At 36.4% G+C, this 25,260-nt stretch overlaps 1 protein-coding gene across 1 annotated transcript in view; it reads right to left on the bottom strand.

The window, feature by feature from the left end:
* Positions 1 to 25,260, bottom strand: part of LOC150095284 (laminin subunit alpha-1-like) — a 1,249,242-nt gene that overhangs the window by 637,881 nt on the left and 586,101 nt on the right. Inside the window, exons 32-33 of the mRNA XM_090410638.1 lie at positions 22,760 to 22,900; positions 12,103 to 12,215 (exon numbers count right to left, since the gene is read on the bottom strand). Of these exons, the coding sequence (XP_090266764.1) occupies positions 12,103 to 12,215; positions 22,760 to 22,900 (254 nt within the window). The remainder of the gene's footprint in view (positions 1 to 12,102; positions 12,216 to 22,759; positions 22,901 to 25,260) is intronic.

The raw sequence follows: 25,260 nt of genomic DNA, 5'->3' as shown, positions 1-25,260 counted from the left end.
AGAATGCGGACACGAATCCAAGCGGCTGAAATGAGGTTCCTTCGAGGGGTTGCGGGGCTGACAAAACTCGACAGAGTCAGAAGCTCTGCAATTCGGGAACCCTCAATACTCAACCGCTGCTTCTCCGTGTTGAGAGATCACAGTTACGCTGGTACGGGCACCTGGTCAGAATGCCATAAGAGAGGCTCCCTCAGTAGGCCCTCTTTGCCAAGCCAGAGGGTGGGAGGCCACGTGGAAGGCCAAGGACTCACTGGATAGATTATATCCAAAACCTTGGGTGAGCACGTTTATAACAAAGGTTTTAACAAAGGTTTATTATATGATATAGGGTGAAATATCAAGAAGACAGAGGTTATTGTCAGGAGAAAGGACAGCAGGTGAAATGAAGTATCAGTAACGAAGATGAGCCAGGCTGTTTAAGAATCAAAGAAAGGGCAGCAGAATGGTAGAAGAGATGTTTAAATATGATGACAGTAAAGTATTACAGGCCCTGACAATTATATTCAACAAAGGAAATGTCGGTAAAAGCAGGATAAAAAACCTGTGTTTGGAGGGGAAAAAACCTGCCATCTCCATATTAAAACAGCCAAGTAAATTAGGATTTACTCAGGATGAACACATTTATAAAATTAAAATTTAACTGACTAGAACCTGAGAAAGTATAAAAAAATCCTTTAATAAATCACGACTAGTTTCATCGGTGCTCCAACTTCTTCAGGTGAGAAAGAAAAAACATAAGACTTATAAAAATAACATGGCAAAAAACATGGACTTTATAGCTTAATAAAAAAGAAGTAGAATAGTAACAGTCATATTTGAATAGGTGACCACATGCTACCATTGGCATGAGTTGAATGTGTGTGACAGCTAATGTCACACACATTAGCTGTCAGACAACAACAAAACAACAAGTTATCATTTTTAGATGTCCTTCTCATCCATTCACCTTCAGGTATTCTTACAACAACAGTTTACAGAAAACCAACTTTCACAGGTCGTTATATTCTCAAAGAATCTGCTAATCATCCTTGTCAAAAAACAAGAATCATAAAATGTTTAATCCAATGAGACAAAACTAATTGTTCAACTTCTCATTTATTACAGAAAGAACTTCCTACTATCGAACATCACATGAAACTAAATGGCTTCTCCGAAAAGAGTACACAACATCTTTTCGATTCTTACAATCCAACACAGAACAACAAAAGATTCAATATGTCGGGTTCCAATTCCTTACATTTCTGGGATTTCAGAACCAATTTCAAGAATTCTGAAGAAATATGTTTTAACAGCCACTTATGCACCTATCAACAAATTATCCACCCATTTTCCTTCATCTAAAGATAAATGCTCAACCTTGTCTCTACCTGGTGTGTATCAAGTTCCTTGTAACTGTAATCTTTCCTACTTTGAACTGGACGTTCTATAGAAAAAAGAATTCAAGAGCATCAATCATCAATTCAACACAACAAACCCAAGAAATCTGGATTAGCTCAGCATGGATTAGAAACAAGCCACAACATCCTTTGGTCCAAGACTCTCCTCCTACACAGATGTCGCTACAAATTTGAATGTTTATTTAAAGAAAGTGTGGAGGCCTTACTTCAACGTCCTAACTTGAATCGTAATGACTGTATATCTATATCAAAAATTTGGGAAAGTTTAATCAGTATAACACATTAATTAATTAATTTTTTTTGTAATGTAAATTTCCTATTTTAGTCTAATATTATTTAAGATTATTACATGAATTTCTAAATTAATATCTTTAATTATGACTTTAAAAATGTTTACTCTTCTAATACTTAGCAATATGACATCATGCAGCTCGTTCTGTGAATGATCAATTGTTCGTATTCCGCCTTGTTTTTTTAAAACTATTTCTATGTGGCCACTGAAGATGATCTGTAATATTCAGACTGAAATATTTGGCAAATTAAATGTTATTCTTGTGTAAACGTGTATATATTTCTAATCATTATGTCACAAGTATCGTTAAAGAATCGAGTAAGAAACAGAATTTGAATAGAGGAGTGAAAGAAGCATGGAATTTTAATTTCTTGAGAATTTTAGCTAACTTTGGTGAAATGGAGCTGATATACAGTAGAGATATAAAGCCATTTACATCGGTAATAACTTTAGTATGGTAAGCAGGTGAATTAAAAAGAAGCTTATGAAGTCTTTTTTTTTTTTTTTTTTTTTTTTTTAGAATAGCTGTTTTTCTGAAAGGTTGTAAGAAGAAACTGTAGTTCTTTGGTGATCTCTCTTCTTCTTCACTAAGGAGTTCATATTAGGCACCCAAAGAAGTTTTCTAAGAAGATGAAACTAGTTGAGTTCAAATCATAAATAGTTTTTTTTTAAAATTTTTTTTTAAATTTTGGTATCTCTACCAGTCATATAATTTCTTTATGTCATATAGCCGAATAAATCCGTTGCATCAAATATATCAAGAAATTATATTCTTGGTTTAAATCCTTTATCCAAGTGTAAGCAAAAAAAAATTGCATGTGAAACTTCACAACTGGGCTACTTGTATATGGAAGCTAATGTCTTCACGTCACTTACCTTAGTATCCCATAATGCAATGTGCATTTCCTTACAGACATCTGTAATGCTATGTTTTATGGGAAGGGCCACTATCCAGACAAGTTTCATCCTTTATTAAGGTCTCATCAGTGGGAGCCAGATCCAGAAGTGATACCAAGGTAAGTAATGCAGAAGTCATATTTCCATATAAAGTAGTCAAAAGGTGTTCACATCTTATTACTAAAATACTCTGGATTAGAGACAGATGTTGAAAGTTTTTTCATTTGCATATACTATAAATTAAAGATGCTAAGAAATTATATTCTTGGCTTAATCCTTCATCAAAGAGTAAGCAAACAAAGTTTGTGTGTGAAGTAACTTACGAATGGGTAACTCGTATACAGAGGCTAATGACTTTACATCACTTGCCTTAATATCCCATAATGCAAAGCAAATATAATTATACACATTACTCTGCCACTCACTGACCTCTAGGTTGCCAGGACCCATGCTCACCTGCATCGCCTCTTTAAACATTGAGGTCTGATCAGTGGGAGCCAATCCCAAAAGTAATACCAAGGTTGAAGTAATGTAGAAGTCATATTTCCATATACAAGTAATCAAATGGTATTACACCTTATTACTAAAATACTCTGGATTAGAGATAGATGTTTATAGTTAAAAAAAAAACATTCTGTAGAATTAATTTTTTCAGCAAAATTTTCCTGATCTCCTTTGGTGAAAGGACACACTGGGCACTGAGTGTAGAGTGTGTTGGAGGGTTAGAGGACATTTGTCAAATGCAGCAGTACAAGAATAGAAGGAGAACTAGGAAGCCGGGAAATTGGCTTTTTATATGGGTAACACTGCAACAGTGGCGGGCAGAAGATTCGCCAAACATTGGTGTTTGTCCAGAGATGGTGACATGGGTTAGTAGATTCCTTGTTGATCAGCAATGATGGAATCCAAATTGTTAGTCATTTATTAGATGAGAATCTTCAAGATAGTGAAGAAGTTAGTGATGGTTCTTTCTATTATTTCAGAAAGAACTGATGTGAAAGAAACTGGATGGTAGTTTAAAGGTATAGATTTGTCACCTGTTTATGAATAAATTGTATATATAGGATAATTTCCAGAATGCAGGGTAGATACCAGTGGAATAAAACACTGTAAAAAGATGACACATAAAGGGAATCAGTTCTGGAGCACAGACCTTTAGGACAAATGGAGGAATCCCAAGTAAAATTTTTGATATCAAATTTGAGCAAAATTATCCCGATCTCCTTTGTGAAAGGACACAGAACATTGAGTGTAGAGTGTGATTGGGGGATACTGACCAAAAGCAGCAGTACAAGAATTAAAGGAGACTAGGAAGCTAGGAGATTAGCTTCCTAATTCAGGATGCAACGGTGGTGAGAGCAGTGATGGGCAAAAGATGCGACCAATAGCTTTGGCTAGAAATCAAAATATGTGGCCATGATTTGGAGAATGAAAGTTTCCTGCTTTTAGCTTTCTCAAAGTCAGTTTTTTGTATGTTGATAGTTGTTATTATTATTATTATCTGCAGTTCATGGCATCACACACTCATCATGGGAGGTATACTATCACACACAAAGCTCATTAACCATGCCTTAAACTGATTCAATATGTCTACATTCACAACACACGCAGGCAATGCATTCCACTCACCAACAACTCTCCATGTAAAGAAACTTCTACTCACACCCTCCTTATGAAGTTTCCAGCAATGACCTCTTCTTCTATTCTTCCCCCCCCCCCATTCTATGAAAAATTTCTTCCATGTCAACCTGATTGAGACATATAAGCTACCCCTAAGTAGCTTATATGTCTCAATCATATCCTCCCCTCCTCCTCCAATTTACGGGGCATAGCAACTTACATTCTCTCAATCTGTCCTCGTACTCCACATTCCAAAGACCACTGACCACCTTTGTGAATCTTCTCTGGACTCTTTCCAGCATATCCTTGTCACCATGAAAACCCAGCGACTAAATTAGTGCACAATAATCCATATGAGGCCTGATCAAGACATTATACAATGGCATCATAAACACTCCATTTCTGCATGTTAGAGTCCTCTGCATCACTGTCATTATGGAATGTGATGTCTTCACAACTTGTGCAATGTGGCCCCTGAATTTCAGGTCCTTGTCCACCACTAGCACTCCCATATCTCTCATCTCCTCTACCTCCTTCAAAGTTTTTCCCACCAAGTGTGTACTTTGCATCCCATTGTTACTTACCAAATTTCAAAACCTTACACTTTGCAACACTGAACTGATAGTTCCATTTACCTACTCATTCATACAATCTATTCAAGTCCTCCTGTAAGGCCATAACATCTACATTACTCTCACCAATTTTGTATCATCTGCAACATTTGCATATCATCAGTTAAACCCATCCCAACATCGTTAATATACAAACTGAATAACAGTGGCCCCAATACAGATTCTGTGGCACACCACTAATGACTTTCCTCTTTCATGATGCTGTACCCCCCATACATAACTGTGTAAAACCTATCTTACAGCCAGTCATAGATTCAACTCACAGTCTGTTAACCTATCCCATCCATTTCAGCTTATTTAACAGATTGTCATGTGTCAGCCTATCAAAAGCTTTTGCAAAATCTAAATACAAGACTATACTTATTCATCTCCTTTGTCCAAGACATTTGCCACCTTGTTATAAAACATTATTCCCTTTAACAAGCCAGTTCTGACAACCACAGAGAACACTGCTGTTATCAATCATTTTCTGTATGTTAGTTCTCACCAATCTCTTCAGCACCTTAACCACAACTCAGGATATATACATTGACCTATAATTTGCCTTATCACCACCTTTATTGGAACAATTTTACCTTCTTTCTACTCTCTTGTAACCTTTGCTGTTATAAGACTCTTATTAAACAGGCATGTCAATGCTACTGCCAATTCCCTGGAACATTCTCTTAAGACATGTGATGACATGTCATCAAATCCTATTGCCCTATTGACATCAAAGGTTATTTATTTCCTCAAATAACTCTTGCTCACTCACAATTAAACCATCCTCTCCAATGTCCTCTATGATTGAGTTTGTGATGATTTCAACCTGATGAGGATGAAACACCCTTATAAATCGTTCACTGAATACCTCAACAAGGTCTTCTGCAGTGGTTACCATTGTATCATTTTCATCCATTAACATCATTCTACCTTTTCCTGCAACTATTTTGGGATTTGGTATATGCAATATAGGTGGAAAGAGTTTAGGATGCAAGTCAGTTATGGTTATTATTTTTGATTCCTCTCTTGTAAAGCTTTGGAACACACACCCAGGCCAGTTCCATACTCGGTTGCAAAGGGTGCAATGAACCCAGAATACACTGAACTGTTTGGGCACAAAAACTTTGCACCCAGGTGGCACAAACCCACGGAATGGCCCTGAACACACCCAAGGGAGAACCAAGACTTAGACAGAGGACAGGAACTTGAGGTAAAATGGGGAACAAATGTTTCCATGCCAACTTCCAGAAGTAATAATCCATCTAAGGAAATGTGGCACAGTAGTTATGTAGATCCAATGTCCTCTTTGTCCCACTTGGATTTCTAATAATGCAATACAATACATGGATATGACTGATTTGAACTGTTTCATGGGAGAAGAGATCAGCACGAGACTGTGTGGTCTAAACTAACTAGATGGCAGACTACATTCACTGTATATTTGAATGAGTCACTAGTCAGAAGGAGGTGCAAGGTATTTGGAGAGTGGTTGGGGTTATCTGGTATTCTGGTAGGCATGTGTAATATTTGTTTAAGATCACTGGTGATGGCATATGACTCAGCCTCTTTACCTACTTGATCTATGCAATTGGGAGTAGGAGACTGCTGGTGTTCTGAATGCTGAAGTCTCCAAGGAAAATGACCTCTCTGTTAGGAAAGCTGGACTAAAGAATATCAACTTTTAATGAAAGAAAATTGAAAAGATCAGAATGATTGGTGGTATTAGGAGAGTAGTACAGAAAACAAATGAATTTGACAAAATGGGATACAGAGATTTTCAGCGAAAGAATATCAAAATCAGAAGATTCCGAGTTGGGCATTCTTTGACAACTTATATTGGAGCAAACATATGCACAAATCCCACTTTTGGGAGGAAAGGCGTCAAAGAGTGTGTAACTGGGCAAGCTGAGATGAGTAATGCTTGGCAGAGAGAAATTTGGGTTTCTGTCAGGAAAAGTAAGTGGGATTTTACTGACTGGAAATGGACATCATTCAGATTTAAATGGAGGCCATGTATATTGGTGTAGTGTATTACATAGGTTCTGCGAGGTTTGCTGAAGACTGCATCGATCTTCAGTACACATGTTCCCTATGTAGTGACAGAGTTTAAGCAGGGCTGGCTATAAGCAGGGCTGGATTTTTGCATTAGTGCTTCTTTTTTATATAATTAAGTGCCCATGCATCCTCTTCACTTTGTCATTTTCCTTCCAGTTGTGGTTGTAATTTTCTATCTTGTTCCTGATGTGTGTAAGTGAGATCAGGAAAGGCTCAGTGATGTGGCAGTGGACCCTTCTGGCAGTGGACCCTTGGTTATGAATGCTGATCTGCTCACTGGCATATTGCAGGTCATTTTCTCTAGGTATGAGATTTTGTTCTGGCACTTCATGTGCTTGTGAGCCAACATCGGTTGACATCTGATGATTTTCCGTGAGTCACATGATGAGCTTTAAATTGATCAGTTCACTTTCTTGGTTGTAAATACAGTTTTTTTTGTGTGTGAATAGCTGAGTTTTGCATTAATGTCGCAAAAATGAAAGCAGTGATCATGAACAATGAGGGAACATAAAATTTTGTTTACAACTGAGAAAAAGTGCATGAAATGTTAGTAGCAGATCAAGCTGTCATGCACAGGACTGTTCACAAATGATTTAAATGATTTTGTAGTGGCTATTGAACTTTGTGCTGAGATGAAAACATTATGAAAGTAGTTGAAATGGTTCGATCAAACAGAAGATTTACAATTTGAGAAATTGCTGATGATCTCCACATCTCATTCACCTCAGTCCAACACATTTTGACAAAAGTTCTGAACATGAAATGAGTGAGCACAAAATTCACTTTCTGCAATTTGACAGCCAATCAAAAGGAACAGCATCCAGCAATTTCATTAGAATTGTGCAATCATGTGACTTTAGATCTGAACTTTTTACAAAACATAACAGGAAACAAATCTTGGGTATACACTTATGATCCTCAGACCAAGATTCAGAGTTCACAATGGAAAACACTGAACTCACCTAAAGGGAAGAAGTGCACTAATTGAAATCCAATATCAAAGTCCAATTGATTGCCTTATTTTGATCTGGAGAGAATTGTGTGGGAAGAGCTCATAACCAGAGGTGGCACTACAGTCAACTCTCTTTTATATCATAAAGGAGTACCAAGAATGTTTGCAGAATAATATGCATCAAAAAAGACAGAAAAAGTGGTCAAATGGTTTTGTGTTGCATCACAACAATGCTATGTGCAATATATTATTATTATTACCCAAGATCCCAGGAGTCAAAGACTTATTTAGCAGGTCTTTTGGTCATACACACATCTCATCATACCCGTGCCTTAAACACACTCAAACTCTCCGAAGACACCACACTCTCAGGTAAGGCATTCCGATCATTCACAAAGCTGCATGCAAAAAACTTTCTTCTCACTTCCCTGCTCACATCCTCTTTATACAGTTTCCAGGGATGACCTCTGGTTCTCCCCTGATATCCCACTGTTTTCTGTAGAGATCCTCTCCAACATTACCCTATAACAACCCCTTACTAACTTGTAGGTCTCTATCATATCTCCCATCATCCTCCTGTCCACTAAACTCTGTAAATTGCATCTTCTCAACCTTTCCTTATATTTGACATTGCAGAGGGCAGAATCTACCTTAGTCATTCACCTCTGCACCCTTTCCAACATCTTTTTGTCATTTTGAAAACCAGGTGCCCAAATCTGTGCACAGTAGTCCATATGTAGCCTAATCAAAGCCTTATACAACGTCACAAGAATCTCCCTACTTCTATGAGTCAGTGTGGTCTGCATCATTCCCAGAAGTCTTTGTATTGTCCTCACAATTTTGGCAATGTGTCCTCTAAATTTCAGATCCTTATCCACTATCACTCCAAGTTCCCTTATTTCCTTTACCTCTGATATCCCCATGAAGCATAAATTCTACATCCTATCTTTGATTCTCAATTTTAAATTTTAAAACCTTACATTTTGCAACATTGAACTAGCATCCCCATTCCAATGCCCATTCACTGAATTTATTCAAGTCTCCTTGTAAAGCCACAATATCTTCTCTACTCTTTATAGTTCGTCCCATCTTTGCATCATCTGCAAACAACTGAATATCTCCATACAAATCTTATCCAATATCATTAACATACAAGTTAAACAGTAATGGTCTTAAAAGAGACTGCTTAGAAGAGGTACACCACTAGTGTCTTTCCTCTTCTGGGAAATTGCTCCACAATACACAACTTGCTTATACCTATCAGATAGCCTCTGATCCAAATTTTTGACAGCAAATCAATATTCTTCTTCTTCTTCTTCTTCTTATTATTATTATTATTATTACCCAAGACCCCATGGATTCAAAGACTCATCTAGGAGGTCCTTTTATCAAACACACAACTCATCATACCGTGCTTTAAACAGACTCAAATTCTTTGCAGACACCACACTCTCAGGCATGGGATTCCAATCATTCACAACTCTGCATGAAAAAAACCTGCTTCTCACTCCCCTAATCACACTCCTTATACAGTTTCCAGGGATGACCTCTGGTTCTCTCCTGATCTCCCACTATTTTCTGTAGAACCTCTCCAGTATTGATCCTATAACAACCCCTTAATAACTTCTAGGTCTTTATTATATCTCCTCTCCTCTTCCTTCCTGTTCACCAAACTCTGCTAGTTGCATCTTCTCAATCTTTCCTCATACTCGACATGCCAGAGGTCAGAAACTACCTTAGTCAGTCACCTATGGATCCTCTCCAACATCTCTTCATCCTTTTGAAAACCAGGTGACCAAATCTGGGCACAGTAGTCCATTTGTGGCCTAATCAAAGCCTTATACAATGGAACAAGAATCTCCCTACTTCTACACATCAGTGTCCTCCGCATCATTCCAGAAGCCTTTGTGTTGTCTTCACAATTTTGGCTATATATATGTCCTCTAAATTTCATATCTTTATCCACTATCACCTCCAGATCTCTTATTTCCTCCACCTCCGATAATATATCCTCACCATGCATAAATTCTGCATCCCATCTTTGTTTTCCAAATTTTAAAACCTCACATTTTGCAACATTGAACTCACATCCCCATTCCAGTGCACAATCACATCACTCAATTTCTTCAAGTCTTCTTGTAAGGCACAACATCCTCTCTACTCTTCATGGTTCATCCCAACTTTGCATCATCTGCAAACAACTGAATATCTCCATCCAAATCTTCACCAATATCATTAATATACAGGTTAAACAGTAATGGCCCTAAAACAGATCCCTGAGGCACACCACTAGTGACTTCCCTTTTCCTGGATATCGCTTCCCCATACACAACTTGTTGATATCTATCAGAAAGCCAGTCTCCAATCCAATGCACCAATCTAATATCCAACCCCATCACTCCAGTTTGACTATCAACTTATCATGCAATAATCTATCAAAAGCCTTTGCAAAATCTAAGTATATTACTGTGTATCCTTCTCCTGTCTGTGGAAGCAGTCACCTTATTGTAATAAGTAAGTAGATTACTAAAACATGACCTCCCTTTATCAAATCCATGCTGTCCATCAAAGATAATACCATTGTTGTCAACCCAACTCTGGATCCTAGTTCTCACAAGTCAGTACATCAAACTATAGGCCTATCTGTGTGTCAACTTAACCACAACACCTGACACACAGATATGCCTATAGTTTGATGCTTTAGTTCACTCACCTCCTTTATGAAGTGGCACAATCTTGTCCTTCATTTGACACTTCATTTAAAATTACATTGTCTGATGAGATGACCAAATCCAAGACCCTCAATCCTCATGTGCCCTCTGTTACATACTGTCTGAGGTAGTTATCTCTCAAAAACTCAAGAAACTCATTTTCTTTACTTCTAGTTGCCATCTCATCATTCCAGTCTTTATTGCCATAATTAAAATCATCTATAATGATCACGCCTTTCTTATTTGCTTGGCTAATTTGATTATACATTTCATAGTCACTACCATCCACATTTCCTGGTCTATAACAACATCCAACCAAGTATTTCACTCCATTCACCTCTATCTCACACCATACTGCCTCAAAACTACTGGCCCTATTTCATCTCTTGCATCACTATTTCCCTCTTGCATCTCTAATATCTCTTCTTATGTCATAGTTCTTGTTGGGGAAAAAAAAGTACTGTTCCCACATCTGCTGTATTCATCTGACATTCTGCTCTTTCCAAAGTTGAAATCAATAATGAAGGATCATAATTTTGCATCAATACAAGAAATTGAAGTGGTCACAACAATGCACTTAAAAACTTATGAATGATGACTTCCAGAACTCTTTTAAAAAGAGGCTGGAACATGGGGAGAAGTGTGTGACAAGCCACTTTGAAGGAGATTAAGCTGTATTTTATTTAGTTTAATAAACTTTCTTGAATACTAACATTCAACATAATTTTACAATCACACCTATGAGGTGTGAATGTAAATAAATTCACACCTCGTAGATTATCTCCATGAACAGTGGTTAGTGCGATGTACTGAGTGAGAGTACAATGATTGCAGAAAAATTTAAGGCATGGGTCAAATATTAATAATAGTCTACTGATATTGATTCTAATGACAAATAGTCTAATGATGATAATACTGTTAATAATAATAATGATAATAATAATATTTATACTGTGCCAACTGAGAGCCCAAAGTACAATATAAATATATCAACACAATATATGATGGTGCAATTAATCTTATACAATAGTGCAGTACAACACACCATTGCAAAGAAGAGTGGAGACAAAACTAGTTAAGAAGATGTACATATAATAGCCGCTGAACATTGGTGTATGTGTACTAGTATAAGAGTAGTGTATATCAAATGTCAACTACCTAGCATGGGTGATGCAAAGGTTGATACTAAATAGAAAGCTTTTGCTTAGTATGCAACTTGTTAACCATCCATATAAACTATGCACATTGCTGAAGTGTGTGTGTGTGGGGGGGGGGAACTCAGCTACTCAACCTTCAGACTAGTTCTAACTTTTTTGTAGACCTCATTTGTAGATTATGAGGTCAATTATGATGAAATTAAATTATGTCAATATCAATACCTTTGATGAAGCTGAAGTTAGCAAAAGATACCCTCAAGCACTTTTCAACAACTATAACTTACTTGTAGTACTGAGTACTGTCATAAGATGTGGTTTTTATGTATGGATGTCCTTGGATCTCAATTTATCCCTCCTTTTCATATCAAATATAAAGAGAAAACCATACACACTGAAAATGTATTTACCTATTGTTGACCAATGGACAAGCACATGGTTTACAAGGGCCTATTGCAGGATCACCGTAATATCCTCTGGCACATAGATTACAAGATGGTCCAGTAGTATGTTCTGTACAGTTCTGAAATGCAAGATTTGTAAAAGTAATCAATTTTTGCTTTATATCTGTATTTATAAAAAAGTAGTTAATTATTATACAGTTGCCAGTAATTCAAATAATCTAATTATATTGGGTAACAAGTCTCCAAGAGCACATCAACTGTTACAAAGACTACACACCGTATTGCTGCTATGATAAAAAGTACATTGATATGCAGGGATAAGGAGGTGGTTGTGTCTATATTTAAGGCATTAGTCAGACCACATATGGACTATTGTGATCAGATTTGGTCACCTAGTCTTAAATGTGATGTGAAAACACCACAGAGAATCAAAAGACGAATAATGAAGGACTCTGGAGTGTTGTTTATGAAGAGTATTTGAGAGAATGTGGATTACTGAGGTTGGTGGATATGAGAAAAGAGGTGATATTAGTTAAAAAATTCTATCAGATTAATACAGAAGAAATTATAAAAAGAGTGGATGTTAAGATAGGAAGAATGAGAGGCCATGCTTGGAAATTGTATAGAGATGTGGTGAGAAGGAAGTGAGGAGTAGATTTTTTATGTGGAGAGTTGTTAGCAAGTGGAATGCATTGCCTGAGTGTGTTGTGAGTGCAGTTAGTGTAAATAATTTTAAAGCTCATTATGAAAGACATAATGACCTGTTGAATGGGCCTCACACAATGAGTCTGTTCACTCCATGTAGGTTACAAGATTTTAATAATAAAAAAATAAAGTATTTCACTAAGTGCATTTATAGGTGCTAATTAGATGGACTGAGTAGTGTGGGGTGCTTAAGGGTCAAAGCTGTATAAATGAGAGGAGACCTCCACATAGCCTTTAAAGGAATGTAGAGAACCGACCAGGGCTTCTGACCTAATGTCCAATCCTCACCTTCTCGTGGTGCACCCTGTTGGGTATCTATTTGGATACTGAACGAACGAGGATGGGCTGGCAATTTGGGATTTAGCCGACCAAATTGTATTCTTATTGGTTAAACCAAAATAAAAAATGATGGTACAACGTGACAAAATTTCATGCCGGCTGGGGCATCGCCCGGTTAAACAAGGCCCCCGTTGTTTTCGCCAGGGAACCAGGGCGAACAGCAAAAAGTCAGCTACTGGAACAAATCTGAAAACAAACCCCAACTCAACATCACCAGAGTTAAAGATCGGTACTATCAACATAAGAAGCCTGAATGGCAAAGAAATGGAGCTAGCTGAGGAATTAGATAAGTACCAGATCGACATAATAGGGTGACTGAAACAAAAAAGACCAAAACTGGCGAGATCTTTCTGAGCAATAAATACAAAATGTTATATTCAGGCAATGACAATTGAGGAAAAGAAGGAGTAGCCATAGTATTCAACACACAATAGAGGCTAATCTTTTTGAATGGCAGTCAGTCTCAAGTAGAGTAATGTGGGCAAATATGAGAATGGAGAACTGGACAATGAGACTTATTTGTGCCTATGGTTCCACAGAAGGTTCTACTAAGGTAGAAGTGGAGGAATTTTTTGAGGCTTTAGAAAAAGCAACTGACACAATGAAAAATGAAAAGTTGGTCCTTGTTGGGGATCTAAATAGCAGAGTAGGAAATGATTGTGAGACATACAAAAATATTTTTGGAAAATTTGGAGAAAACAGCAAAGCTAATAATAATGGTAAATATCTGTTGGATTTCTGCTCAGGACATGAACTGGTTATTACTAACACCATGTTCCAACATAAAAATGTGCACACATTTACATGGAGAGAAGAGGCTAGGAATAAGAAAAGTCTCATTGACTATGTTATTGTTGATAGTGATGTTTTCTCCCTGGTGCAGGACACCAGAGTGTACAGAGGATTTGAAATTGGAAGTGATCACTATTTAGTCTTGAGCAGGATAATTGAATTTCATATTCAAAAGAATAACATGTAAGAAAGTTTTAAAGCGAATAAAAGTTGAGCAGCTCTCAGATGTGAACTGTAGACTAAAATACACAAAGATTATTGAAGAAAAAATGAAAGAGTTTGAGAACAGGAATCAAACCTTGGAGATTCAGTGGCAAACTCTGAAGAAAACATTGATTGATTCGGCCAGAGAGGCATGTGGTGAGGTTGTCTGTAAGGATAAAAAAATCAGAACTCCCTGGTGGGCACAGGAAGTTAAAGAGGCAGTGAAGGAAAAGAAGAAAGCATATCAAAAGTTCCTGGCAAATAAGTCAGCTTGTGCTCTTAGAGAATATAGAGACAAATGCAAGAATGCTAAACACTGTGTAAAACTATCTAAACAAAAGTCATGGGAGGACTTTGGCAAGAATATAGAAAATAAATATCAAGAAGGTGGCAAAATATTCTGGAGATTGTTGAAGAAGCTTAGGAATGGAGGAAAGAGTGCTGTAAAAGGAATTAGAGATGATAAAGGTGACATGAAAATGGGAGAAAAAGATATCCTTGAAGTATGGAGTAATTACTTTGAAAAACTGCTAAATGAAACAAGCAGTGATAAGAGTACAGTGGTAAAAAACACTGATCAGGCATGCAGTCAGGAATACATATCCATACTTGAAATAGAAAAAGCCATCAAAGGCTTGAAATGTGGAAAGACAGCAGGAGTAGATGATATTCAACCAGAAATGCTGAAGTATGGTGGTATAATAGGCTTACAGTGGCTGCACTGCATAGTTCAGAAAGCCTGGACAGAGGGATGAATTCCTGATGATTGGAGAAGAGCTCTCATAGTACCCATATTAAAAAGGGAAATAAAACTGAATGTGAGAATTACAGAGTTATTTCCCTACTGAGCGTTCCTGGCAAGATCTATGCAAGTATACTTGAGAAACGGTTGAGAAGAATTGGGAAGAAAAGCTTGGTGAAGAACAAGCTGGATTCAGGCCAAATAAAGGCTGTCAGGATCAGATCTTCACTTTACGACAAATAGTCGAGAAAGCATGGGAATATAACAAAGATCTGTATTTAAGTTTTGTCGATTTGGAAAAGGCATATGACAGGGTGCCAAGAGAGAAGCTATTCAATACGCTGCAGTTATATGGTGTCAATGGGGCATTATATCAAGCAATACTTAGTCTTTATTTGAGTTGTAAGTCAGCAGTTAGAATTGAAGGAAGTACAGGAAGATGGTTTAATGTTAAATCTGGTGTGAGACAAGGATGTACATTATTCCCTCTGTTATTCATTATCTATATGGATCACATTATGAAGGAAAGTGGTATTAAACATGATATCAAAATTGGAGATGTTAATGTCAGCTCTTTGCTTTATGCGGATGATGTTATACTTCTAAATAAATCCGCTACAAGTCTGCAAGAATCTCTGACTAAATTGAATAGCTGTGGTAATAGATATGGTATGAAGGTCAGCAATAAAAAGACAAAGACAATGAAAATAGGCAGAATCATTGAAAATGTCAACTGTGTTGTGAATGGAGAACTTGTGGAACAAGTAAAACATTTCAGCTATTTAGACACGATTTTTACTGAAGATGGTAAATTAAATATAGAAATACACAACAGAATCAGCAAAGCTGGTATGGTGGGAAGTCAATTGAATAAATTCATATGGAATAAGAGAGAAATTAGTCGGAATAATAAATTAGCTGTATACAAGACAGTGTTCAAACCTGTTTTAACTTATGGATCTGAGAGCCTGGGTCAGAAGTAAAACACTTAACCAAAGACTAGAGACCACAGATATGAGAGTCCTGAGAAAGATTATAGGCATGAACAGATGGCATCAATGGCAATATCATATTAAAAATGAGGATATTAAGAAAGAACTTGACGTTGTCAGCATCCAGGAATGCGTTAGTAGAGCTAATCTCAGGTAGTATGGTCACTTAAACAGAATGGGTGAGGAAAGATTAGCAAAACAAGTGTTCTCTGCCAGGTTGGCAGCAAAACGACCCAGAGGAAGACCAAGATATAGGTGGATTGATACGGTACAAAGTGCCTTAGACAATAGAAATATAAGATCTGATAATGTTGGAGTCGTGACAGGTAACAGACTGATTTGGAGGAAAATTGTAGATTGGAAATTAATAATGATGTAATTTTTTTCATGTAGTACTATCATATCCTGTACACCCCTTGAGGGCACATTGCAGGAATTTGATGATGATGATGATGAGTAGTGTGAGGTGTTAAATGTGACCAAAATTTCAAGTGGGGAATCAAATGAGCTGATGTGTCATATAGTGATATTTTCTAGATGGAATATGAGTATAAATGAAAGAAGAGGGGTGATTAAGAGTCAAAGCTGTATAATTGAGAGGAGACCCTCCACATAGCCTTTAAAGGGATGCAGAGACCCAACCAGGGCTTCTGACCAATCCTCACCTTCTCGTAGTGCACCTTGTTAGGTGTCTACCTGGATACTGAACAAATGAGGATGGGCTGGCAATTTGGGATGTAGCCGACCTAATTGTATTTTTGTTGGCTTAAAACAAAATACAAAATGACAGTACAACATGACAGAATTTCATGCAGGCTTGGGCATCGCCTGGTTAAACAAAGCCTCGGATTCTTTTTGGCAGGGAACCAGGACAAACAGTGAAAAGTCAGCTTGAAACATACCCCAACTCAACATCTCCAGATTTCAAGATTGGTACTATCAACATAAGAATCCTGAATGGCAATGAAATGGAGCTGGTAAGGAATTGGATAAGTACCAGATTAATATAATATATTATAAGATAATGCGACTTTTCTTATTCTGGATAAAACTGAATTTCATCCTTAAAGAATATTTAAGAAAGTTTTAAAGCAAATGAAAGTTGAACATCTCTCAGGTGTGAACTGTAGACTAAAATGCACAAGCATTATTCATGAAAAAGAAAAAGAGAAAAGGAACCAAACTGTGGAGATTCGGTGACAAGCCCTGAAGCAAACACTGATTTGATTCAGCCTGAGTGGCATGTGGCGAAGTTGTCTGCAAGGATAGAAAAATCAGAACTCCATGGTGGAAACAGCAAGTTAAAGAGGCAGTGAAGGAAAAGAAGAAAGAATATAAAAAGTTCCTGGTGAATAAGTCAGCTTGTGCTCTTAGAGAATACAGAGACAAATATAAAAAAAAACTAAACATTGTGTGTAAAACTAGCTAAACAAAAGGCATGGGAAGACTTTGATAAGAACATAGAAAATAAATATCAGGAAAGTGGCAAAATATTCTGGAGTCTGTTTCCTTTTACCTAATTCTTTTACAGCATGCTTTCCTCCATTTTTGAGGAAATGGAGGAAAGCATGCCGTAAAAGGAATTAGAGATGCCAAAGGTGATATGAAAACTGGAGAAAAAAGATATCCTTGATGGATATCTACCTGTGTGAATGGGTTTCCTGAAGACTGAAGATAAGAACTGAAAGTGAAATGGTGCCATTGAGAAGATGTGTAATTGCAGTATTTAGAAAAGGAAGGCTATGATTATTTTCTTTTTCTATAGTGAACAGCACAGCTGAGCCATGGGTATGTTTTTAAAATTTTCCATATAGAAATTGGTAAGATGGGGAGAGCCTGTGGCTGTTTCCCCTCTATGTTTATATATGGTATCCATACAATGTAATCTGAATGGATTGCAAAACTGAAAAGATCAATGACATCAGGAGGCAGAGCATTTTTCAGTAAAGCTAAAGTATCAAAATGGGGAATGTTTAAGATAAGTATGGCCAGTAATTGAGATTGGGAATAGTGAGTTTGCCAACTGTTTGGCTTAGTGTTAGCTCTAGTGATTATTGTGTTTTTGTGTTCAAGTAATTTTCGGAAAATATGGAGTTGGCTGCCAGAGAGATTTCTTTCAGGCAGCAACGTTTTGAGTGTTTTGTGTGTGCTTTTACAATTTTATGATTATATTCTCATGAGGTCTCTCTGACTGAGATGAAATATAGGATCAATTAAACTTGTGTTCAGTTGCTTCTCTGTGCTACATTCATTCCATTATAGCTAATAATGTGTTTAAATCAGCACAGAAACCTAAAAATTTGAACATGATCTAGGTAAAAGTTCAAAGTTTTTCCACTTGTTTATACTATAAATTAAAGATGCCAAGAAAACCAAGAATATAATTTCTTGGCATCTTTAATTTCTAGGATAACTAAGTGATAAAATGTTCATCTATCTCTAATCTGGAGTATTTTATTAATAAGGTGTGACATCTTTTGGCTACTTTGCATATGGAAATATTACTTCTGCATTACTTCAACCTTGGTATCATGTCTGGATCTCGCTCCCACTGATGATACCTTGGATTTCGGTAAGATAAGTACTTTGGTTTTCTTTCATTTGTTTTTCACTTTGATTTTATTTTACTGATTCTAGGGGTGGTTTCACCCCACTAGCACAGGTTTTTTTTTTAAAAAAAAACAGTAACTATTAAGATTGCTGGTAGTGCAGTTAATATCTGTATCACGGGATTACTTTAACTTGTATCATGGCCGCCAGTTGATAGTAGCACAAATAAAGCATTTGCTCATGGTGCAAACAAAATTATTTCTATATCACGGGATTATTTAATTCTCAGTCTTATGGCTGAGGCACTTTGAAGGATAATGATTCCATGTATATCTTTTTTGGTATTTTGGAAAAATTTGGCAAGATCAGTGGATTAACTACTAATGCAGACAAGACAAAATTAAAATTTTTTGGAAAGTGGGAAATTGGAGACATTCCTTTTGGACTAACCCCAATGAGAGAAACCCTCATTATACTGTGAATTCCCTTCTCCCACTTACCCAATATTGCCAGTTCAAGAATTTATATACAAAAACTTTGAAATCTTAGAAGACTGAAAAATAGGGCCAATTTCCTTTTCTTCTAAAGCCATAGTACTCAAAACCATAATCTTTCCTACTCAGTTGTACCTAATAAGTATTACGGACATCACAGAAAATGAAGAAAAGTAATTATACAGTAAGCCTGTGCAATTTTTAACAAGAAGTTAAAAAGGAATTTCTTCAACTATCAAAGAAGCATGGAAGATTTGGACTTCCAGTCTTAAAATTCTGCTATTTAAGCAATACAGCTTCAAAAATCCATAAAATACTGTAGACTAATCACCCATGTGCAAACATTCTCCTGTACTACCTGGGTTTTCATCTTCCCCTGTTTGGAGTTAATGATTATAAAGTTCCAAAAGCTAAAGGTTGTTCCTGAATACTACAACATTCTGTGCTTAACACTAAGACTGCTAAAACACTCTAGAATTGACATTCTTTCCATTTTAATGGAAAGAATGGAAAGCAAAATTTGATATAAAGAAATCTTTAATCTCTTTTGCCACAAAGTTCCATGGTTAGGTACTGACAACAATACTTTGATTCATAACTTGTTGAAGTTCCAAGGATACCCTAACAGGAGGGATCTTCTTGGAGAATTGCATATGGCCACCTTCTGGTCCATACCATCAAATGGAGGTACTTTAACATCAGAGATCCAATCTATGACATCTGCTACTGATTGGAAACAGTAGAACATGCATTCTGCAGCTGTCTTCTTGCCCTGCGTATTTCAAATAGATTATGTGATGTGTTGGGCATTCTGTTACCTACAACAGAACAGGTTATTGTTTTGCAGTACCCACCACCACCTGTCAGCAATGGGAAAAGAATTTTGATTTTTATAATTAAGGAATGAAAATACCATTTATGGAAGGTTAGAAAGAAACATGGATTTGAAAACCAGCAATATGATATCCAAATGTTTTATAATATTGTATTGTGGATATTTTATTGTTCGGTCGGATGATTTTTGTATTTATAAAGAAGCATTCTAGGAGATATCAAATTTATCACTAGATGGTGTAGACCACCCACATTATGCAATATTCACCTAGGGGGAGATAAAATTCTGTCTATTTTTGCTATGAGAGGTTTTTTAAATGGTTCCATCCTCTTAATTCAATGTGGTCTTATAGTCAATTGCAGGGATGACTGCAGAGCAATCCCAGGCAGAGAAGGCCGACTCAAGGCAGTTAACCCAGATGGGGCTAACCACCTGGGTATCAGTCATCTTTGCACTTTAGTTTCAATTAGTCTTTTGGTTGTTCATTTATATATGAGACTGGTGAAAAAAGGACAACTGAGAGTCTTTGGCTATATGATGATATAAAATAGGCTGAGGCCATTTCTCTATCTCTCATGCTATCTATTTATCTTTCTCCTAATACTATCAGACTCTCTTGCACCTCTATACTGAGCACCCCTTTACTTTTTCACCTTAATAAAGGTCGAAACTGGTCTGGATAGTGTTCCTTCCCATAATGCATAGCATTACACATGTCCATAAGGATATGTGTTTTTCATTATGGGATATTAAAGCAAGTCATGTGACGTTATTAGCCTCTATATACGAGCTGTCCAGCTGTGAAGTTACTTCACACAAACTTTATTTTCTTACACTTGGATGAAGGATTAAACCAAGAATATAATTTCTTTGCATCTTTAATTTATGATCTAGGTAGATTGATACATTAAAAAAAGTGCCTTAGAAGACCAAAATATAAGGTCTACTAATATCAGAGTCATGACAAATTGCAGATTAATTTGAAGAAAATTTGCAGACAGGAAATTAATACTCATTTAAACCTATCATGCAGTACTATCACCCCACCCCCTCCTAGGTTGCGTATATATATATATATATATATATTATGTTGAACCCATACAGAAGAGGTTGGCTATCAACCTATAGTACATTAGTACTGTGTATGGGTGTGGGTTGGGAAAGAACGTACTTGTTCACATTTGATTTGAATGACTCTATATTGTATTCCTTAGGGAACACAACAAGAGGAAGACTGTTCCATAGTACAACAGTTGACAGGATGAAGCAGGAGGAGAACAAACTTGTTCTGTGGGTTTCAAGGTGCACTGTGAAGGGATGTTGAGCAGCAGCTGCACATGTTCCACAAGCTTAGTACTAAGTGGGGAATTACTGATGTTATTTCAGATGAACATTTTCCATGGAAATATTTGTAGAAAACACATAGTGCGAAGACCGACTGTATGTGTGAAAGTGGGAGGAGTGAGTTGGTAAGAGATGGGTTGTTAATAAGTCTGAGTGCTCTACTCTGTATTGAGTCGAGCATTTTGAGGGAGCTTTTGGGGTGCCCCACCCTATGTGAGAGCAGTATTCGATGGTTGAGTGGATTTGTGATTTGTATAAGGTTAACAGTGTTCAGGGGTGAAACTAGTTTTTTAGAAGCTGAGGATGCAATGGTTGTTATGTGTTTATGCTAGGAGAGGCTTGATGGCAGGGTAATTTCAAGAAGAAAAATCTCAAATTGTCTAGAAATTTGGGTGTTGTCAAAAATAATACTGGAAGAAAGAAAATGGTTCTTTATTATGAGAAATAAGACAGTACTGGGTTTTATTAGCATTGAAATTGACTAGGTTATCTGAACCCCATTGGAGGATGGCTTGAAGATCAGAATTGAGGGCAGTGGTGGTTGATGTTCTGTAGGTTGAGGTGAGTTGTGTGAAGTAAGGTTTATCAAAAGAAAGGGAGGAGTGCAATGTGCTTGCATCTGCAAAACTGTGTATTGGGTTGGAGGTTAGCTGAAGTAGTTCATTGATATATATAGTAGGAAGAGGGTTGTTAAAGGACAGAACTTTGTGGAACCCTGGCATTAGTTGAATGGTGAGAGGATAAGGAGCCATCCACCACCATGACACATAGTGTGAGTTCAGACAGAAAGCTGGCAATCCAACTACAGAGGTCTTGAGACACACTGAACAATGGCAGCTTGTTTAGTAAGCCCTTGTGCCAGACCTGGTCAAATGCCTTGGAGATATCAAGTGGCTTAGAACAGTGCTTCCCAAACTTATGGATGCCAAGGCCCCCTTTGGAAAAATTAAAAAAATATTTCATGGCCCCCATTGAAAAAAAAAAATCATAATATAGACATATATTATTATAATATTTATTGTATTTATATTCAAGATTTTGCGTTTGTTTGTAATCTTTTTTGTGTTTCTTATCAATACCTTTGAAATGAAACTTATATGAATAGGCATATATATTCATTAATTGCCAAAATACGCAAGAAGCAAAATTTGTGAACCAACACCAATGTGGGATTTTTTCCATTAAAATATAAAAAAGAACAAAAAAGAAAGAATAAAAATTAAATATGTTTCTTTTAAGATTAAAAAATATATATTTAGTCTTAAAACATTTTAAGACTAAATATATATATATATATAATTGTTTTCATTATTTCAAGCTTCCCCTCAACAAAACTTACGGCCCCAAGGGGGCAAGGCCCATAGTTTGAGAAGAGCTGGCTTAGAAGACCAAATATAAGGTCTACTGATATCAGAATCATGACAAATTACAGATTAATTTGAAGAAAATTTGCAGACTGGAAATTAATACTCATTTAAACTTATCATGCAGTACTATCATCCTACCCCCCCCCCCCCATCTCCCCTCTGAGAGTATATATATATATATATATATATATATAGGATTTGATGATGGTGATGATTGTAGTGAAAAATACTGCAGGTCATAGAAAGTTATTCACATGCTGAAAACTATTTTATTCTCCTTACCATAAATATATACTTACAGTACATAACCCTGTTTCTGCATCACATTTCTTACTTCGGTTATTACAAGGACATGGCTCAGCATAACCCACAAGATCCAAAATATCTTTACTATTAATGAAGTCTGGTATATATTTACGGTAGTAACCATCTGCTGGATCCTGATATATACATAGAATGCAAAAAAAAAAAAAAAAAAAAAAAAAGGAAAAACTTAAGCAGTGTGGATAACCAAGATGTTTCTAATGCAAATATGTAAATAATTAATTTTCATTAGAAAATACCTTAGAAAACTAACAGCAGTCATGTTCTGATTGCTAGTTGAAATTAAGCAAACCACAACCCTGATAAAATTTGAATATAAACTGTTAATTTGTACAGATAACATCATGTCTGTCCATACATGTATGCAGTCAGTTAAGCATATTCAACAGAGACATATTACATTAACAGATTATTTTCAATGAAATGACAGCATATTAGTAATTACAATTTTATTATTATTATTATTATTACTTATTGCAAAGGCATATCCATGAACTCTGAAAACTCATCATGGGAGATCCCTCCACATAATATATTACAGGAATTGGGATGCCACTTCAATGTTGCAAAATGTAAAGTTTTAAAATTTGGAAAACTAAGATGGGGTGTACAATTTACGCTTGGTTTGGGATATATTGTTGGAGGTCGAGGAAATAAGAGATCTTGGGATATTGGTGGATAAGGATCTAAAATTTAGAGGACATATTACCAAAATTATGAGGACAACACAATGAATTCTGGCAATGATGCAGAGGCCACTCACTTGCAGAAGTAAGGAGATTCTGCTTCCACTGAATAAGGCTCCGATTAGACTGATATTGACTACTATACACTGATTTGGTCATCTGGTTTTCAAAAGAATGAAGAAATGTTGGAGAGGATTGAGAGACAATTGAACAAAAGAATTTCTGATCTCTAGAATGTTGAACATGAAGAAAGGTTGACATGATGCAATTTGCAGAGTCTAGTGGATCTTAGGAACTGGGTGATATGATAGATACATACATGTTAGTAAGAAGTTGTTATAAGATTAATGTTGAAGAGGTTTTTCATAAAACTGTGGGAGATTAGGAAAGAACAACAAGTCATCCATGGAAGCTGTATAAGGAGTGTGTGAGAAAGGGAGTAGGAAGCATGTTTTCTGCATGCACAGTTGTGAATGATTGGGGGTTAGATGAGTCTGTGACTCCATGGGGTTTTAGGATAATAATAATATCCATCATACATCTCATTGAAATCACTGACAGACAAAGCACAGCACTTACAGCTGACTGGCAACCCATTCCATTCATTCACTGCTCTCTAAACAAAAAGTTTAGTCCTCAACCTTTGTAAACCACACTTTTTACAATTTCCTTAATCAACTGGAATGACATTTTGTTTTGCAATCATCATGTCAAGTACTAAAATATTTCTACTATATTAATCCCATAAAAACCTTTAAGTAAGTTAAAAGTTTCTATCCTGTCCATTCTTTCTGCCCATCAACAAACTATGTCAACCCACAAACTCTTAATATATCATCATACAGAGAATTCCACAGACCACTCATCATCTGAGAATCACTCACCTCTAAATCTCATCCACTACTTCATTATCCCAAAGAAATCTAGATGACCACAACTGATGACAGTAATCCAGATGTGGATGTACAAAGACCATATTAAGACAAAGAGGAGTGATAAATGCCATATCTCTGCTTATTAGTGCATTCTTTCACCAAGCAATCCTATGAGATACCTTTTTCACCTTAGTACTATACTCTCTGAACTTTCTATCTACAACCACCCCAAAAAAATCCCTAGTTTCACCAATTTCCTGAATTACATTCAATCAATGTACAGCTCCATCATCATACATAGCTTATAGTCTTCTATCTCAAAATGCATAACTTGACATTTCTCCAAGTTAAATTAATACCCTAATAAACTAAACTAATTTATGTTGAAAGTTTATTTTTCACTTGGTTAGAGTATAATAAAATTAGTTTAATCCTTTTCCCAAGTGTGAGCAAACTTTGTTTGCTCACACTTGGAAAAAGGATTAAACTAATTTTATTATAAACTAATTTATGCAAAGGAATTATTTTACCCTCCTTTCATCTCCTTTGGGACTTTACCAGAGCTGAGACTTAAGTTACACAGCTTATTCCTCTGAACAGTCTCATAATATTCAGTCTGATATCCTGTCTTTTCTCACAGCTGTATTTGCACTGGGATTCTTTAATATCCTAAGCACCTCCAATTCATCAACCTCTGTTCTTACATCAGTAACTGTCAGCAATATCCTCATTTAGATAATACACTGTTGCAAAATGGTCACTCAGTCACTCCATTATTTTGTTTGCTTCTTTCACCTCACTATCAATCAGCATTTGTTACATTTACACAGTCATTCTTCCTTTTACTTGCTGCATGGTGAAAAAAATTTGGCTGGATTTCTTTTAGCCTTCTTGGTTAATTTCTCCTCATAATCT

Source organism: Typopeltis vanoorti, chromosome 20 (assembly GCF_054136105.1).
Source record: "Typopeltis vanoorti isolate ZY-2024b chromosome 20, IOZ_Tvanoo_1.0, whole genome shotgun sequence".
Lineage (NCBI taxonomy): Eukaryota > Metazoa > Arthropoda > Arachnida > Uropygi > Thelyphonidae > Typopeltis > Typopeltis vanoorti.
The sequence above is the reverse complement of the archived record's forward strand: the minus strand, read 5'-3'. Positions and strand labels throughout refer to the sequence as shown.